General features: G+C 59.0%; 3 protein-coding genes and 1 pseudogene across 3 annotated transcripts; 3 read left to right on the top strand and 1 right to left on the bottom strand.

Moving 5' to 3' along the window:
* The first annotated feature begins 2,290 nt into the window (after positions 1-2,290).
* Positions 2,291-4,424, top strand: H1-0 (H1.0 linker histone). Its single transcript, XM_027927749.2, has one exon. It carries the CDS (start codon positions 2,680-2,682, stop codon positions 3,262-3,264), a length of 585 nt encoding a protein of 194 aa, XP_027783550.1. The 5' UTR covers positions 2,291-2,679; the 3' UTR covers positions 3,265-4,424.
* A 444-nt stretch (positions 4,425-4,868) lies between these two features.
* Gcat (glycine C-acetyltransferase) lies at positions 4,869-11,324 on the top strand. Its single transcript, XM_027927790.3, has 9 exons — positions 4,869-5,117; positions 7,042-7,172; positions 8,536-8,637; positions 9,101-9,247; positions 9,694-9,848; positions 9,980-10,062; positions 10,182-10,353; positions 10,632-10,753; positions 11,013-11,324. Exons 1-9 carry the CDS (start codon positions 4,922-4,924, stop codon positions 11,162-11,164), a joined length of 1,260 nt encoding a protein of 419 aa, XP_027783591.1. The 5' UTR covers positions 4,869-4,921; the 3' UTR covers positions 11,165-11,324.
* A 1,090-nt stretch (positions 11,325-12,414) lies between these two features.
* LOC114088553 (noggin-like) lies at positions 12,415-13,269 on the bottom strand (annotated as a pseudogene).
* A 2,707-nt stretch (positions 13,270-15,976) lies between these two features.
* On the top strand, positions 15,977-17,916 carry Galr3 (galanin receptor 3). Its single transcript, XM_027927117.2, has 2 exons — positions 15,977-16,335; positions 17,132-17,916. Exons 1-2 carry the CDS (start codon positions 15,977-15,979, stop codon positions 17,898-17,900), a joined length of 1,128 nt encoding a protein of 375 aa, XP_027782918.1. The 3' UTR covers positions 17,901-17,916.
* Positions 17,917-18,319: the final 403 nt, after the last annotated feature.

Raw genomic sequence — 18,319 nt, 5'->3', positions numbered from 1 at the left:
GTGTCCGCAGGCTGGTGGCCCGCTCCCGCCGACCCCTCCCCCATTTCTGGCTTTCACAGGTCGCGGGGATGGGCGGGGACTGGCGGGGACGAGGCGGGTGAGCCGCAAAATGAACTGAAGGCCGGGGTCTCCCCAGGAGAGGGCTGGCAGCGCCCTGCCCCACCCCTCCTTCCAAGCTCGGTGGCCCCCACGGTCAACTGGGGGTGATGGGGTACTGATCACATTGCCTCCCAGTCGGGAGGCACAAAGGATCAAGAAACTGGTGAAAAGCACTTTGCAAACTGTAGTGCGCTGCGCGAATTATGTTTTTCAGCCTCCTGTCACTGGATTCGAGCAGTCGTTATTCTGAGGCAAAATGGGCCTGGGGGCGGGTGTGGGGGTGACAGTCTCTGGGAGCGCAGGGTGGAACAGTGGTTTAGGGGTAGCTCTTTGGGAATGCATTTTCCCCTTCCAGATCTTAGTGGGCACCCGCAGAACTGTCTTTGAAAATAGCCAAAACAAACCTACTACAGTGTTGTGTCTTCAAATCAGGAAACCTCAGGGTAATCGACATCACAGAAATGAGAACCTTGACCCTTCCAACCAACCTGGCCCTTGGGCTTCTCTTTGCGGCCTGTGCCACGGAGATAAGCCTGGGGAGAAGGCATCTCCAACGTCTGGGCCTCCCCCTCCCTGTCTCCTCCCCTCCCCCCGTCATTTGGATTAACCCATCCCATGGTGTGTGGGGGGAACCCACTCACTCGCCTTGGACTCGGGACTCCCAGGTCCAGCAGGAGCCCTCCCAGCAGCCCCCCAATTACAATCCCCCCCATCCTAAGCCTTCCTTCCCCCACCCCTCCCGGGCAGGACGGTCTGCACACAGCTCCCTGGCCGGCCATACCAGGGATGTGCTTATTTTGACCAGCTACAAAAACCCACTGCCAGTGTATTGTTCAATTAAAGAGTGACAGACCTTTTTGCTAAGGAATAAAAGCGGGTTGTTTGAGGGAGGGGCCCAGGAGCAAGCGTCCCAGAGTCCTATCCCGGCAAGGATCCCACTCCCTGCCCAGAGGACCTGGCACCGTGAGCAGGGCTCCTGGGGTCTCTGGGGTTCCTTCTGCGGGCATCTGAGCCCCTAAAGCCCCACCCCGAGCCCAGGACTGCGCACAGACCGGGGCGCCCCTTGTCCACTTGGTCTGTACATTTTAACAAAGACGTTGCATCTTCCCAGCAAAATGGCGGTGGGCTCCCTGGATAACTGCACTCTTCCCGAGGATCAGTCACGAGCCGGGGAATGGGACCCCTCCTCGCCCGGCCTGCAGCACCCCGTTTCCCCAAGTCTCAAAAGCACTCAGGGCCTCTCTTCATCCCTGGGACGCCCAGGACCAACGGGCTGGCTGGCCTCTGGGGCAGCTCCTCCATTGTGGACCCCCCACACCCTACACCCAATAGGCTCCTAGGGACCTTGGGAGGGGGGCTGGACCCCCAGGCTGGGCCTCGGGGTGCGGGGCAGCGAGCTCAGCCTCCTCCGCCCCAAGGCTCCCAGGCCGAGGGAGGCACATAAATGATCTCTTCGTTAGGGATGTGGGGGTCCTCCAGGGGAGCAGGCCACCCGGGGGCCCCTTCCCATCTCTCTGGGGACCCAGGTGGTACTGGGGGTCCGGCCTCAGGAGGGGACCTCGACGCATAAGTCGGGGGGCTCGCTGGGGGAGAGGACTCCGGAGGGGGAAGGGACGAAGTTTGAAAGTGCTCTTCCAACTCTTCCAGGGAAAGTTTCCTCGGGGGGCCCGCGGACTGGCGGGGGGTAGGGGTGCGGGGGGGTCGGGGGCGGGGTGACCCCCGAGAGGTGGCCGGACCCTGGGGGAGCGACCCCTCCCCCCTGTCCCGGCTCAGCCCGGCTGGGAGTCTCCCCTATCGGGGCCGCGTGTGTTAGTTGGGGCTGCTTTCCAGCCGCGCCGCGGGGCCGGGGGGCGTCGCAGCGGGCCGGGAGCCGGGTCGCTGGTAGCCCCAGGGGGGAGCTTTGCAACGGGGTGCTTCCCGCCGCGGTGCTCCCCGGCCCCGCAGAGCCAGCCCCCCGCAAAGGGGAAATGTCCCGGCGCCCCGGCGGTCCTCGGCGCCGTTTGGGGCGCGTGGCGGGCGCGGGGGGCGGCGGCGGGGCCGGCGGGCTGCCCAGCAGGGAAGCCCAGGGAGCCGGGCAGCGGCCCCGGGCGGCGGCGGGGGGCGGGAAGGCCCGGGCCGGGGGGAAAGGTCGGATTTGCTCGGCGGAAGAAACACAGATGGCGGCGGCGCGGCGCCATTCCGGGCCGGGAGCAGGCAGCCAGCAGCCCTGTCCTCACCGCGGTCCGCCCGCCGCCGCTAAATACCCGGATGCGCCGCCCGAGCGCCAGACGCGGAGCTGGGAAAAGGGAGGCAGAAGAGGCGGAGGCAGAGCCTGAGCAGGAGCCTGAGCCCGAGCCCGGCGCCTGAGCCGAGCGCACACCCGCGCGGCCGGGCCACGCAGAGCCGGCCCGGCGAGCCCTCCTGAGACCCGCGCCCGGCAGGAGAGGCCGCGAGCCCTCGGCCGCACCCCCGCCAGCCGGACCCCGCACTGGCCCGCGGGTCAGGGGCCCGAGAGCAGACCCCGAGTCAGGCTTCGCTCCGCCTCCGACGAGGGCTGGTCCTTTGGAAGGCGCCTTCGGCAGCAGGACCAGGAGGGCCACCATGACCGAGAACTCCACGTCCACTCCCGCGGCCAAACCCAAGCGGGCCAAGGCCTCCAAGAAGTCCACAGACCACCCCAAGTATTCAGACATGATCGTGGCTGCCATCCAGGCCGAGAAGAACCGCGCCGGCTCCTCGCGCCAGTCCATCCAGAAGTACATCAAGAGTCACTACAAGGTGGGGGAGAACGCCGACTCCCAGATCAAGTTGTCCATCAAGCGCCTGGTGACCACCGGCGTCCTCAAGCAAACCAAAGGGGTGGGTGCCTCGGGGTCCTTCCGTCTGGCCAAGAGCGACGAGCCCAAGAGGTCCGTGGCCTTCAAGAAGACCAAGAAAGAAGTCAAGAAGGTGGCCACGCCAAAGAAGGCAACCAAGCCCAAGAAGGCTGCCACCAAAGCCCCCAGCAAGAAGCCCAAAGCCCCCCCAGCCAAGAAGGCCAAGAAGAAGCCGGCTGCCACGCCCAGGAAAGCCAAAACCCCCAAGGTCGTCAAAGCCAAGCCCGTGAAGGCGACCAAGCCCAAGAAGGCCAAACCAGTGAAGCCCAAAGCCAAGTCCAGTGCCAAGAGGGCCGGCAAGAAGAAGTGACAGCCAAGGCTTCTCTATGGACACTCCTTCCTCTCTGTTTTCTGTAAATATTCTCCTCCTTTTCTCTCTCCATCCTCCTCTGCAACCCTTTGCCCCATTCTATTCTGACTTTATGAGACAGAATTTGGATTCCTCAAAATTTGTGGGATAGTCCCCTTTTCCTTAACAGTGGTGCAAGGACAGCAGCGACAGACCTGGGCTGTGTGGTGCCGGGATGGGCTTGCACATTGTGTTCTGTGGATTCGCTAGTAGTCTCTGGGGTCAGGGGTTTGGGTGGTTTGTTTGCTATGAAGGTAGGTGGGGGAGGCAGTTTGTTCTGGCTGGACAAGAGGGAGCCCAGGAACTGGGGCGCTGTGGGAGTGTCTTGAAGTTGGGTGCCCCTTGTGAGAGTCTCAGGGCCTTTGCGCGGAGGAAAGCGGTGGCAGCCACCAGCGGCAAAGGAGAGAGGTGGACCTCCCGGTGGTGAGCAGTGGCCAGTTCCTCCTCACTTTGGTGCCCTAGTGGCCTCTATTGTCTTAGGGAAGGGGAGGGGGTCCAGGTGACAGCTGGTTGGGAGAAGCCAATGCTTCTCCCAGTCAGCTGGAAACTAGGCATCGGAGGGTCTTTGTGGCTTGGCAAAGTCCCCTGTTAAGTGGGAGTGGAAACTTTTGGGGAAGGGAGGGTAGTCAGTCAGCCAAGTGCCTCAGTGTGCCCTGCTAACTTGGGTTTTTCCACACAACTGATGGATGTGCCCTAGGAGGACTGTTTTGTTGTCCCTCCTGTGTAAGACTAGGTCTCACTAGCCACTTGAGGAAACCTCCCGACCGACCTCTTTTTACTTCTGAATCTTTTATAAGTAGCTGTAGACGGGGAGGGGGAGGGCGGGGAGTGGCCGTCAGACTTGCAGTCGGTTTTGGCTTTGCCGAGTAGCGTTAGCAGCTGGGTCTGTGCATGTGTCTGTGTCCGCCTGTCCAGGGCTCGTGCTCACGTTTCGCACCGGGAGCTGGGAGAAGAAACCTGTACAGTTGTCTTCCTCTTGTTTTTAATAAGAAAATCGCGCACTTGCGCGTCCCCCTCCCTTCCCACTTTTTTTTTTTTTTAAACAAGTGTTATTCGTGCCGGGAAAAGATTTGCTGTCGTTGTAATTTTAAAACTTTAAAATAAAATTGGGAAATGGAAAAAAAAAAAAAACGGAGTGGTGTATTTTTTTATATATATACCTTTAAGACGGGAGGAGAATGCGGAGCCGTCGGGCTGCTGGGCGCGGGAGGACATCTGGGGCCGAGTTTGCACCTGAGAATGCCCGGGGGTGGGGGGGTTCCGAGAGCTGGACGGAAACTTTGGGACTGGAAGGTGTAGAACGTGTCTCAGCCTCCGTCTAGGCTCTGTCCTCTGGGGCCCGGGGGGCACCCCCTTTCTAAGAGGTGGGTGTGTAGGTGGGGGATGGGATTGAGATGGGGGGCCTGGTGGGCTCTACTTCCTCGGGTTCTTCACGAATCAATCCACTTTCGTCCTTGGCTGATACTGCCACGCCCCGCGGGTTCCCGGCCCCGCCCCTTGAAGGGAGCCACTCTCGCTGCGATTGGCTGCCGCGGCCCGGCCCCCGGCCACGTGACAGCCAGCGGCACCCGTGCATACGGCTCCGGGCTGGCTGGCGGGCACCGGAGCGGTGGGCACGATGTGGGCTGGCGGCTTCTGGCGCGCTGCGCTCTCCCGGGCTCCCTGCGGCTGTCGCTCACAGTCAGCGGTGGCTCAACTGCGCGGCATCCTGGAGGGGGAGTTGGAAGGGATCCGCGCGGCTGGCACCTGGAAGAGTGAGCGGATCATCACCTCCCGCCAGGGGCCGCACATCCATGTGGATGGCGTCTCCGGAGGTAACTTCCGCTCCTGGGAGTCGTCCGACCTGGCTGGGTGGTCGAGAGCTTGTCCAGGGCTAGCACAGTAATGGAGATCCTAGAGTCGGGGCGGGGGTTGGGAACGGCGCCTGCATAATAGAGCTCTGGGTCCCCTTCCCATCTGCCAGGCTGTCATGGCTTCCCAGAGTTAACTCTAACCTGGTTAAACTTGTTTCGACGCAGGGAGGTGATTTACCCTGGAGCACCTTTTTGGCAGAGGGCAGGGATAGGCCTAGACCCGGCACTGTGAGAAAAAGAGACCCAGCTGCCTTCCATCGTGTGGTTCCAGGGAAAGGTGGTGGGAAAGAATCTGTTCTTAAGCGGCTGCTTTGTGAAGAGGCTCTACTAATTTTCGCACATGGGCTCCTGTTGGTCCCTAGGAGTGACTAATGTCATTTACGTTGTAGAAGTTGGAATTCAGAGATGTAGTTTGCCCAGAAACCCCCAGCTGGCTGTGGGTAGTTGTGGAAATCTGGACCTGGAAGTTTAGCTAACTGGCCAGTGAGGCCAATTTCAGAGTCAAAGTCAAAACCAGCCAGCTTCCAGGGCTGCTACAGAAGCCACACATGCGTGGTCCACACCAGGTCTTCCTCATGTTACTGCACTCAGTGATCACTGCCCATCCTATTTGTGCTGGCCTCAGATGAGTAGTGGTGGTTATCAACAGGTTCCTGAAGCTTCTGACTGCCTAGGAAATAGGCGTGAACTCCTTGGTACTGATGTTTCATTTGGAAGTCTGGGAAATCCTTGTCTTCCCCCACAGGAAGCATAGATTGGTGAGGGCAAAAAGAATGTCGGAGGTAGAAACACGTCTTCCAATCAGTGCAGTCCAACAGAACCCCAGCCAGTCCAAATCTAAGGAAAGGCCCAAATGAACACAGAGGTACTTAATCAAAAGATGGGATGTTAGCTGGGCTGGTGCACACCTGTAATCCTGGCTATTCAGGAGGGTGAGGAAGGAGGATCGCAAGTTCAAGACGGGCCTGGGCAACTTAAAAAGACCTGTCTCAAAATTAAAATTAAAAATAAAAAAGGGCTAGGAATGTCGCTTAGGGGTAGAGGACCCCTAGGTTCAATCCCTAGCATCACACACATGCACCAAAGATGGGAAATTAGACCAAGTGCTCATCCTGTCTTCACCTTGCTCAGGCTGTGAACCTTCCTCTCCTCAGGCCTCAGGCTTCTCCTCAGGTCAGCTGTGCTCCCTTTGGGCTTTATAATTGAGGACCAGGGCCTCAGGGACCACACTTGGGGTTGTGATTCTGTATGAACAACAAAAAACTCTGGAATCAAAACCACAGTGGGGCCAAGCACAGTGGCGTACACCTGTAATCCCAGCAGCTCAGGAGGCTGAGGCAGGAGGATCATGAGTTCAAGGCCAGCCTCAGCAAATCGCTATCAAAATGTTTTTTAAAAACGGTCTGGAGATGTTTTCTCCGTGGATAAGTGCCCCTGGGTTCAATTCTTGGTATCAAAACAAAACAACAACAACAACAACAAAAAAAGAAACCCTGCAGTGGGCATCTGACCCAGCCCTCTCCTTTTACCCACAAGGAATCCAAGACCTAGAAGAGAGGTTGGTGGGGTCTTCAGGGCTGGAGAAGCCTGTGACGAAGGGCTAAGTTCCTCCTTAGGTGGAATGTGATTCCCCGAGTGCAGCGCTGAGCCAGGACCCCTCACTAACCTGCCTCCTCTGTAGTGTTGGATTCACTGCCTCCTGGGGGACCCCCAGCCCCTGTCCTAGCCTCTGTCCCAGAATGGAGCATCTGTGTAGTTGTAGCTTTCTTATAGGTGAATCCAGGTTCCTTTCCTCTCTGGACCATTTCCCCGGGGCCTGGCGCTGTGACCTTCCAGGCCCTTCCTTGCCCTGCCTGAGGTGTCCCTCTCTTGCCTTCCTCTTCAGGGATCCTTAACTTCTGTGCCAACAACTACCTGGGCCTGAGCAGCCACCCCGAGGTGATCCAGGCTGGCCTGCAGGCTCTGGAGGAGTTTGGAGCTGGCCTTAGCTCAGTCCGCTTCATCTGCGGGACCCAGGTACCCAGTGGGTGTTGGGGGTGGCTGGCCCCAGCTGTCCGCTTCCCACAGCCAGCAGGGCTGCTTTAGCCAGCTCAGCTAGTCCCAGTGCTCTGGGCCCATGTTTGCCCAGAGCAGGTCGTAGAAAGGCTGGGCGCAGGCCTCTGGCCAAGACACCTCAAGATAAGAAACTTTACCTGTTTGAGCTTGTTTCCCCACCTGCAGAGCAGAGTTCCTCATGGTTTTCTCCACTGGTAAATTGGGGAAAATAGTACTTAATAGGACTGTAGAAATTAACGAGTTAGAACATGTAAAAATGCTTACAACCGTGCCTGGCCCACACTTAGTAAATTTTGGCTACTGTTTACTTTGTGTGATAAAATATGTTCATGTTAAACATGAAATATATTCAGTGCTTACTATGTGTCAAATCCTTTTTTCTTTTTTTTTAGTTGCCAATGGACCTTTATTTTATTTATTTATATACGGTGCTGAGAATCGAACCCAGTGCCTCACACATGTTAGGCAAGTGCTCTGCCTCTGAGCCCCAGCCCCAGCGCCTCAAATACTCTTTTAAGGACATTACAAGTATTAACCCATTAATTCTCTTGATATTCCTGAGGGTTAGATGCTCTTCTGATCTCTGTGGTTGACACAAAGACATGGAGGCTCAGAGAGGTTAAGTGATTTGCCCAAAAATATACAGCTTGTCATGGTGGAATTTGGACCCAGGTAGCCTGGCTCACTTTTTTCTTGAAGAAAAGTAAGGGTGAAATGAACATCAGGCAGAATCCCTGTCTCCCATCTAGATAGATACTCTCCAACAAAACCCCCAGCCAGACCCAATAGCTTTCAAATCTAAGATTCAGACGCCCGAATGAACAGTTACCATGCAACCCTCTTCTTTGTCATGAAGCAACCAAAGGGACACTCCTTTTGCTATTAGGAAGACATCTTCTCTAGCCTGTAATCCCAGTGACTTGGAAGGCTAAGTTAGAAGGATCACAAGTTAAAGGCCAGCCTCTGCAACTTAGGAAGACCCTGTTTCTAAATAAATAAAGGAAGGAAGATGTCTTCTTTCCCATCAGCACCCACGATTCCACCATGAGGTCCATCCAGGATAGGAAACCTAGTAAGTCCCCAACTCAGTAGGAACCATGTGTCAGGTTCCTGCCGGCTCTGGGATAACCCGTGCGGTGCAGAAAGAGGGATCCAGGGCCTGGGAATGTAGCTCATTGGTAGAAGGCAGGTGGGCAAGGCTGAGGCTGCAGCCTCCTGGGTTCTGGGCTGGGTCTGATTGAGGCTCTCTAAGCCTGTCTTCTAGGACTAGTCCCACAGGACTCCACAGGAATGAATACCTACGTGGCTTGTGTCCATTTTTTAGAGCATCCACAAGAGTCTAGAAGCCAAAATAGCCCGCTTCCACCAGCGGGAGGATGCCATCCTCTATCCCAGCTGTTTCGATGCCAACGCTGGCCTCTTTGAGGTGTGTGGAGGCTGTGGGTGGGAGCTGGGTGGGGCCTGCAAAGCCACGGATGGTTTGGGATGGGCCATCAGGGGAACCCAGCAGGATGCGGCTGCTGTTCCTGGAAGTTCCAGTGCCCTTTCTGATGGAGGTCATGGTTGGGCCCCGCAGGTGTTCTAGGAGGAAGCCTGGGGCTGGCAAGGAGCCCCGGTTCTAGAGCATCTGGGGGTAACTGACATCAGCTGGAAGGCTGGGGCTGGCGGGGCCTGGGACTCACCAGGCCATGTCTCACCTGCTCTCACTGGAGGAGGGCCCTGTCCAGCCCTGTAGTGGGCACTGGGAACCAGGTGGAGGTGGAGGGGCCTTGCTTCCCTGCCCAGAGGAGTACCCTGGCTGGCAGTGAAATTCTGACCTGGGGGGGCATCATGAAGGAGAGAGAATGCCAAGGTGGCTGGGTGATGACTCTGCCGATTGCCCCCTCCAGGCTCTGCTGACCCCTGAGGATGCGGTGCTGTCGGATGAGCTGAACCATGCCTCCATCATTGACGGCATCCGTCTGTGCAAGGCCCACAAGTATCGCTACAGTCACCTGGACATGGCTGACCTAGAAGCCAAGCTGCAGGAGGCCCAGGTGGGATGAGGCCCTGGAGCTTGCCCTCAGCCTCCCTGGTGAAGGCGCTGAGACTTGGGGAGGCTCCCTCCTCACTCGGGTACAGCCTGGAGGTCTGACGCCACCAGGATCCCAACCCAAAGCCTCAGCCGCATGGCTACCTTGAGGGCAACGGGCACCTTCCAGGACGGGTAGAAACAGCTGCAGGACCTGGCAGGACCTCACCCTGCCCTCTGGGACCTGACCAGGAGGTGATGCCTGGGACACTTCTCACTGCCCGGGGCTATGTGTGGCTCCAGGCTGCCCTGAGGAGGTGTAGGGCTCAGTCAGGTGCTCGCCGGGGAGAGGATTTGCAGCCAAAAAGTGGCAGCACCTCGGTGCCCGCCTCTCAGACCCTCAAGCAGCGCAGGGCAGGTGCTTAGGCCCAGCTCACCACAGCGCTCGCTGCCTTCCTGTCTTCCCCGCAGAAACATCGGCTGCGCCTAGTGGCCACCGATGGAGCCTTTTCCATGGATGGTGACATCGCCCCCCTGCAGGACATCTGCCGCCTTGCCTCTCAATATGGTGCCCTGGTCTTTGTGGATGAATGTCATGCCACCGGTTTCCTGGGGCCCACAGGACGGTGGGAACATGTGGCACCTGAGGCCTGGGTGGGGCTTCTGAGGGTGGGTGGAAAACCAGGAGGCCAGCCCCAGCCTGCCCCACGGGTGGCACTCAAGAGACCAGTGGCAGCAGTGGCTGCTTTCCTTGCAGGGGCACAGATGAGCTGCTGGGCGTGATGGACCAGGTCACCATCGTCAACTCCACCCTGGGAAAGGCGCTGGGTGGAGCATCAGGTGCCTGGAGGGGTGTCAGGGAAGTGGGGGGCAGCAGAGGACAGCACTCACTGTATTCCGGAGGGGACTGGGCTGGGCTCTGGGCCCTGACCAACCCCACGCCCCTCCCATGTTCTCAGGGGGCTACACAACAGGACCTGGGCCTCTGGTGTCCCTGCTGCGGCAGCGGGCCCGGCCCTACCTCTTCTCCAACAGTCTGCCTCCTGCTGTGGTGGGCTGTGCCTCCAAGGCCCTGGACCTGCTCATGGAGAGCAACACCATTGTCCAGTCTATGGCTGCCAAGACCCAGCGGTGCGGTTCCCAGCAGGGGTTGGGCAGGCGGAGAGTGGGGGTGTGGTGAGGGCTTCCTGGGCCACAGGCTCCTCCTGAAGTCTCCGTGTCGTCCCCCCCCACCACATCAGTCCTGCCTTTCCCCCCTCTCTCCTGCCTGCCCTGGGTCTGCTTCCCCCTCCCTTGTAGGGTCTGTGCCTCTGTCTTTGTTGGTTCATCTTGCAAACTTGGGCACAGATCCTGAGCCATGTGCCCAGGAGCCCTGTGGATGTCCCTCAGTCACCTTGCTCTGTCCACAGGTTCCGCACTAAAATGGAGGCTGCTGGCTTCACGATCTCGGGAGCCAGTCACCCCATCTGCCCTGTAATGCTGGGTGACGCCCGGCTGGCCTCTTGCATGGCTGATGACATGCTGAAGAGAGGTAAGGAGCTGGGGCAGGAGGACCGAGGGATCCTAAGAGGAAAGAAATGGGAACCCAAAGACTGTGGGTCTCCCTTCTCCCCACCCCACCCCTCTCTTAGACCAGCTGTGAGTCCCGCCCCACAACCCCAGACATGGGCAGCACCATGTCTGAGACCTTGGGCAGCTCCTGGCCCTGTGCGGGCCTCGGGAGAGCCGGCACTGGGTGTGGTGTCCCTGGAGCCTGTGCAGCTCTTGCACTCTGCTGTCCACCTCCACAGGCATCTTTGTCATCGGGTTCAGCTACCCTGTGGTTCCCAAGGGCAAGGCGCGGATCCGGGTCCAGATCTCAGCGGTGCACAGCGAGGAGGACATTGACCGGTGTGTGGAGGCCTTCGTGGAGGTGGGGCGCTTGCACAAAGCATTGCCCTGAGTGCCGGGCACAGCGGCAGAACCAAGATCCCCTACTGCCACCGCAAAAAGGGGGGCCTTTGATTAGACCAGAGGCCCTGACCCCAAATCCTGGGCTGGCTCAGAGAAGGCCTGTGCTTGTGCCACGAGGGTGTGAGACAACAGTGTAAGAAGTGCTGTGACTCCGGTCTGCTTTATTCTCTGTGAGGCCCAGTCCGGTGGTGGGGTAGACAGGAGTCAGGATTGCAAGGAAGCCTCCTGCAAGAGGACTGTCCCTCCCAGGGCTGACCTCCTCTCCAAATGAAGACAGAGAGGAGTGTCTGGGAGATAAGCAGGGGCCATGTTGGCTCAGCTGCATTCTGTGATGCTATGTTATGCTGGGAACCAGCCCTGCTTACCCCCTCCCATGCCACTCACCCTGTTCTGCAGCCCCCCAAGTCTAGGGTTGGTGGACACCTTGCCCTCTGCGCCCCATCCAAAGAATATCCTGTAGTACCCAGATAAGAAGAGATGGCGTGCCCAAAACCACTTTTGGGAGGAGAGGTAGGGCATTTAGGCCCTAAAGAAAAGAATGTGACTCGCTACTGAGAAGCCCCTGACAATCTGGAATGCTGTGTTCCAGACCACTTTGTCCCTGACTCCATGACCTGGGGCAAGCCCCATTTCCTGTGTGTCCCAGTTTGCCCTACTGTACAGAGAGGCTGTTACATTGTGATCTAGGCTCTTCCATTGCGCTCTTTCCCAGGCCTACTGCCTGATGATCAGCCGCCAGAGGGCGCAGCTATTTCAGGCTTGAGTCGCCGCGCGGTTGCCGCCTGCCCCGCCCACTTCAGACTGGTGGCCTTGGACTGCGGTGATTTCGGCGGCCAAGGCCTGGAGGGACGATCTGCAGCTCCAAGGCCCCATCCTCCCTTCCCCGCCCCAAACGACTCGCCGCTCCCCTATTGGAGGTGCCAGCCTCTTTGCCACAGTCGCTGCCCCTGGTCTGCCCCTGGTCCTACAGGCGTCACAGGATGAGGGGAGTGCCTGCATTGGGCTCAGGCTCCTGGACTCACGGTGCTGGTGGGGGTGGGGACTGAGTTCTGAGTCAGTGCAGCTCCAGCTTCAGCGTGGCATGGCCTTGGAAAGCTCGTAGTTTGCCTGGTGTGTCACATGGGAGGAAAGGCTCTTTGTCATTAACTCTCTGGCACCTCCAGCCCTGGGGGAGCTCTGGCCGGATCCTGAGGGTGCTTAAAGTTGAGATTCGGGGCATTGTAGCCTACGATCCGGAGGAGCTTGGGGCGGCTGCAGTCCTGCAGGAGGTCATGGTGCCCGAGGGGATCAGGCGGCAAGGCCGGCAGGTGTGGCCACATCAGCGGCAGGAACACTTGCAGGCCGCCACTACGGGGTAGAGCACCTGGCGCCATGCGCACTGCTGCAGGGGGAGTGCCTGGCCTGGTGGTAGCCTGGGACTCAACCAGCAGTGCCAGGCCAGCAGCTTGATGTGCATGGGCTGTGCAGGCCGGCAGGTCATGCCAGGCGGCCAGGAACAAGCAGGAGGCGATGCATCGCAGTCGGTGTGGCGGACCCAGCGGGGCCAGAACACGGGGCCCAGATCTACCCAAAAGGAGGTGAGGCCACAGGAAGCGAGATCCACCAGCCAGTGGCGCAGAATGCTCGCAGCCTCCCACAGCTCCCAGGCGCCGCTGCTGGTGTTGGCAGCCACAGTGCAGGCGACCTCCCGGGCCAGCTGGCCGCGGTAGCGCTCCATGCTGTCGGCCAGCTCGCGGCTCAGCGTGCCCATCCGCCCCTCCCACCGTGAGGCTCCTCCTCCGTCATCCAGAAGGGATCGTAGGAAGCGCTCAGCAGCCGATCCGGGCGCCTGTGTTTCGGCTTGGGCGCTACTGGTAGTCGCCAACCGCCCGCGACAAGCCGTAGGGCCGCGCAGGACCCGAGGGCCGGCTGCGGATCAGCTGCAAGTCGGCGTCCTGCGGGGGCCCAGAGCTCTGGGGACCGCTCCCAGGACTCGTGGTCCACTTCCTGTTCGTCAGGCACCTGGTTGAAGGGCGCGGCCATGAGTAAGGCCGTGAGCAGCAGCAGGAGCAAGGGGAGGAGGTGGCAGTAGGGACACCCTGAAGCTCCGGTCATGACCGCACGCCAGTCCTGCCTGCCCAGCCGCACTTTCCGTGGTCGCCTCTCTTCCCCTCCTCTCCTGCTATCATCTGCTCAGCCCTGCCGCTGCCAGAAGCCCTTGGCCCTAGTACTGCCAGCCCAACCCCCTCGAGGAGAGGCCTTGAGGGCAGGGGGCTCCCAAGGAGCCCGAGGCGGCTGGTCATGGATCTCAGGGGCTTTCCAAGCGGTTCTGGGTGTTTCCACGCTACTACTGTCCATGATTCCAAAAAACCTACTGCACTAAGCCATAATCCTACAAATTCCCTTGATCAGGGATCATAAGATCCTACAATGCTAATTCTCTCATTCAGTTTTGATGGTTCTGGATTCAGGTTTGGAGAGTCTAGGTCTGATTCCCAATAGCTTCAATTCACTGAATCTCTATCTCCAAAATTTTGGGGATTCTCTATATCTGGAGTTGGTAATGCAGGGCTTCAGAGGCACCTCTGAGCCTTGGTGAACAGCCCTGGCCTCCTAGGAACTGATCCCAAGGTCTTCCCCAGCTCCTCTGGCCTCCAATGGAAGCTTCAACACTGTCAGCACTCTTTACAGTCTCCCCTCCCAGTCAGTTTCTAGAAAGACCCTTCCTGACTCAGGGCAAACTGCCTTCTGCCTCACCACACCTGTCCAATATGACAGCAACCTCCTGGTTATGAATCCAGTCCACTGCACCGCACCCCAGTGCATTTGGCTATGTGCCACTCCTCCAAAGGGTCCAGGCCAGCACCCCATGAATCACATAGCCATTCACCTAGACCTTTTAACTTCTTTGGCTGTTGCCTGGAGAAGAGGTTCTGAGTAGGTTTCTCTCTCTGTCCATTTTTTTTTTTTTTTTAGCAGCTTGATGTGCATGGTCTGTGCAGGCCGGCAGGTCATGCCAGGTGGCCAGGTCATAATAAACTTCTTTCAAAATAAAATGTGCAGGTCATGTCCCTGCTCTAGAACCTTCATTAGCTCCCTGTTACTCTCAAACTAAAGAGAAACTCTTAGGACAGTTTCCTGAACCATCTGGAATAAGTTTAGGGGAGATGGGTTTCTGGGGGTTCACAAGGGCCTGAGGAGGGGGTCCCACCTGAAGTCTGCAGGAAGGGTACTCATATACTGGCCTCCCAGCTCAGGAAAGCCCTTTAAGACTAGGAATTCAGACGGACCTGGTGGTGTACTCCTATAATTCCAGCTACTCTGGAGGCTGAGAGGAGGATCACAAATTCAAAATCAGCCTCAGCAACTTAATGAGATCTTGTCTCAAAAAAAGTGTGTGTGGTGGGGTGCTGGGTTGCAGCTCAGTGGCAGAGGGCCCCTGGATTTAATCCCCAGTACCACACACACACACAAAGACTAGGAATCCTGTCCTTGCTTAGTATGGATTGGAGCAGAGAGGGGAGAAGAGAAGGGGTGGAGTCATCGGCAGGGCGGATGGAGGTGGGAGTGTCAGGAATGTGCTGGGCTCTGGGCACCAAGGGGTTAACTACAAAGCCAATCTCAGAGAGCGAGATCAATGGGTTACTCCCAGGAAAGAGAGAATGAGGCGGCAGCAGCAACGCAGACAGGCAGAGAAGAGCCAGGCAGAAGAGCATGCCACCCCGGGGAGTCAGGGATTGAGCACGGGTGGCTGGTGGCTACTCTGGAGGGAGTGCCCAAGCCGGACTCTGCAGACGGGGGCAGAGGAGAGGAGGGGCCTTGAAGGCGAAGGGAGAAGTAGGAGGCAGACCTGTACCTGCAGGGAGGCACCAAGGGGCAGCCGCTGAGCCAGGAGGCAGCCCTGGCCTGGCCGTTCCACCCAGGAGGGCCCAGTTCCCAGGGCTGAGGTGGGTGCTGCCTATTCTGGGCTTGGGGGCTTGCTGCATGCTGGGTCCTGGGTGGGAGCAGATGGTGCCTTTCTTCCCTCCTCCCTGCTTCCCTACCCCAGCTTTTAATCCATTCCTACCCCATTGTCCCAGCATGCAAGGGGATCCACAGGTAGCAGATGGAGATGGGGCAAGGATAAGGTTGTCAGTGGTACCATTGTTACAGCCTCTAATGAGCACCCCGGCCTAGGAGCCAGGGTACAGGATGCACCCAAGGTGTGCCATTCACCACCCTGTTCCCCCTCTGGGCCTCAATTTCTCCATGCTCAGAAAAGACCATATGGTTTTCCTACCTTTGCCCTCGTGAGGAATCTCACTAGACCAGACTCACCAATGACTTGGGGATGTCACACATTTTGCTGAGGCTACCAGCCAGAGAAAGTCCTGAACCCATGTCCAAGGGTCTCCCCTGAGCTTCAGAGCCCCATCGAGAAATAAGGGAAATATATCAAGCTCCTGGGATTGATGCTGCCCCTCCCCCATCTGCCATATCTTCACCCTGTTCTGTTGGTCTTCATCTGCCTCATGACTTGAAGGTGTCCGTCAATAACTCAGAGTCCTCTGCACCCTGGGTCACAGGAGTGTTCCCTAGGAAACTGAGGAACTGCATCCCCCCACCACCAATGTGACTGTGCCAGGGACTTGCTCACACAGTGGGTCTCAGTGTTGACTTTTGGCTTTGCCCCTCTCCACCATTACCCATGAGCTTCCAGTCCAGGACACCTGGCCAGACCCAGGCTAGGGGAACTAGGGCCTCCAAGACAAGTGCCCAGAGCGGGGGACACACTGCCTGAGGACTCCAGCTTCTCTTCCCCAGGTGTCCATCTGATGAGGAGATGGCTGATGCCCAGAACATTTCGCTGGAGAGCCCTGGAAGTGTGGGGGCCGTGGCAGTGCCTGTGGTCTTTGCCCTCATCTTCCTGCTGGGCACAGTGGGCAATGGACTGGTGCTGGCGGTGCTGCTGCAGCCAGGCCCAAGCGCCTGGCAGGAGCCGGGCAGCACCACAGATCTGTTCATCCTCAACCTGGCCGTGGCTGACCTCTGCTTCATCCTGTGCTGCGTGCCCTTCCAGGCCGCCATCTACACGTTGGAGGCCTGGCTCTTTGGGGCGCTCGTCTGTAAGGCCGTACACCTGCTCATCTACCTCACCATGTATGCCAGCAGCTTCACCTTAGCTGCCGTCTCAGTGGACAGGTGGGCTGTGCCTGGGGCCCAGCTGGGGAGGGAAGACCTGCACAGATTCTCACTGAACTTAGGAAGGAGAGAATGGGGGACCGACAAGGGAGGTGGGAAGGAGAGCTCTCTGGGCCCCTGCAGGGCATGCCTAAGGGGACCATGCTGCCCCCCCACACCTCCACTATAGAGTCCAGGGGACATCTCTTCAGTCTCAAGAGTTGACATAGGAGGTGAAATTCTTGGCAAAAGAAATTCCCAATGTTTTAAGATATTTTGCAACTGATCATTCCAGGCCCCGGTCATGCTCACACCTGCATCAAATGGCTTGAAACTTGGGGTCAAATCCAGGCTCAGTGCCTAGCTGATAACCTTGGGCAATTACTTGTTTCACCCTTACTTGATTCCGATGTGAAAGAATTCTGGACATCTAAGAATTCATAAAGTCTAAGTGCACGCCTATAATCTCAGGGCCTTGGGAGGCTGAGACAGAAGGATTGAAAGTTCGAGACCAACCTCAGCAACTTATCGAGGCTCTTATCTCAAAATAAAAAATAAAAAGGGCTGGGGGGGGGTTGTAGCGCCCCTGAGTTTAATCCCCAACACCAAAAAATAAAATAACATCGAAGGGCGATTGGGCCCTTGCTAGGTGTCAGGCTTGGCTCTCAGCACGTAGCGATAGCGCCCTGGGTCCTTAGGATCCCCCCACTGTCAGTCCAGGAGCTCCAGGTCCACCCCGGCACAGGTCCCCTGCGCAGGGGCATGGACGCGGGCCGGCGGGGGAAGGCCGCCGCTGACCCCGCGCCGCCGCCCGCAGGTACCTGGCCGTGCGGCACCCGCTGCGCTCTCGGGCCTTGCGCACCCCGCGCAACGCGCGCGCCGCCGTGGGCCTGGTGTGGCTGCTGGCGGCGCTCTTCTCGGCGCCCTACCTCAGCTACTACGGCACGGTGCGCTACGGCGCGCTCGAGCTCTGCGTGCCCGCCTGGGAGGACGCGCGCCGCCGCGCCCTGGACGTGGCCACCTTCGCCGCGGGCTACCTGCTGCCGGTGGCCGTGGTGAGCCTGGCCTACGGGCGCACGCTGCGCTTCCTGTGGGCCGCCGTGGGCCCCGCGGGCGCGGCGGCGGCAGAGTCGCGGCGACGGGCCACGGGCCGCGCGGGGCGCGCCATGCTGGCGGTGGCCGCGCTGTACGCCCTCTGCTGGGGCCCGCACCACGCGCTCATCCTCTGCTTCTGGTACGGCCACTTCGCCTTCAGCCCCGCCACCTACGCCTGCCGCCTGGCCTCGCACTGCCTCGCCTACGCCAACTCCTGCCTCAACCCGCTCGTCTACGCACTCGCCTCGCGCCACTTCCGCGCGCGCTTCCGCCGCCTGTGGCCCTGCGGCCGCCGCCGCCGCCACCGCGCCCGCTGCCCCGCGAGCGCCCGCCGCGCCCTCCGGCGCATCCGCCCGGCGTCTTCGGGCCCCGCCGTCTGCCCCGGGGGCGCTGGGCCTCGCGGGAGGCTGCCGGCCGGGGGCGGCTGGAGCCGGGAGCCCGCCCGCCTTGGAGAGGCCGGGCGAGCCCTGTGTGCCCGAGGACCCGAATAAACCTTGCCTTTCTGGACTCTGCTGGTATCTGTCCATCCGTCTGTCTGTCGGGCTGTTTCCTGTAGGGCAAGACGCCACTGGGCTAGGGGACCGGGCCAAGGCCAAGAGCCCTTTGAGGAGGCGCTTAGAGGGTGGCAGGACTTATCTAAGCTCCACAGCAGAGCCGCGGCAGATCAGGGTTCCAGCCCAGTGAAAATGTCCCGTCCTGGCCCTGTCCAGAGCCAGCCAGGCAGGAGAGCAGTCCTGCTACCCATCCATCTGGCCCCACCTTTCAGGCCCTGCTTCCTCCATCGTCTGTACCAGTCCCTTCTCTGTCCCAAACCCTGTCCTAAGTAACTGGACACTAGCAGTTAACAGCGAATACTTACAAGCTCTACATTCCTTATTAAGACAGCCTTACAAGGTAAATAGGGTTAGCC

Source organism: Marmota flaviventris, chromosome 3 (assembly GCF_047511675.1).
Source record: "Marmota flaviventris isolate mMarFla1 chromosome 3, mMarFla1.hap1, whole genome shotgun sequence".
In the NCBI taxonomy this organism is placed as follows: domain Eukaryota; kingdom Metazoa; phylum Chordata; class Mammalia; order Rodentia; family Sciuridae; genus Marmota; species Marmota flaviventris.
Note: the sequence above shows the minus strand (reverse complement) of the source record. Positions and strands in the feature narration are given on the sequence as shown.

Excerpts from the sequence above, each read along its gene's own strand:
- H1-0 (XM_027927749.2), top strand. The coding sequence starts at position 2,680 with ATGACCGAGAACTCCACGTCCACTCCCGCGGCCAAACCCAAGCGGGCC.
- Gcat (XM_027927790.3), top strand. The coding sequence starts at position 4,922 with ATGTGGGCTGGCGGCTTCTGGCGCGCTGCGCTCTCCCGGGCTCCCTGC. Across the intron at positions 5,118-7,041 it reads TGTGGATGGCGTCTCCGGAG|GGATCCTTAACTTCTGTGCC; the intron begins GTAACTTCCGCT and ends CTTCCTCTTCAG. Across the intron at positions 10,354-10,631 it reads ATGGCTGCCAAGACCCAGCG|GTTCCGCACTAAAATGGAGG; the intron begins GTGCGGTTCCCA and ends CTCTGTCCACAG.
- Galr3 (XM_027927117.2), top strand. The coding sequence starts at position 15,977 with ATGGCTGATGCCCAGAACATTTCGCTGGAGAGCCCTGGAAGTGTGGGG. Across the intron at positions 16,336-17,131 it reads GCTGCCGTCTCAGTGGACAG|GTACCTGGCCGTGCGGCACC; the intron begins GTGGGCTGTGCC and ends CGCCGCCCGCAG.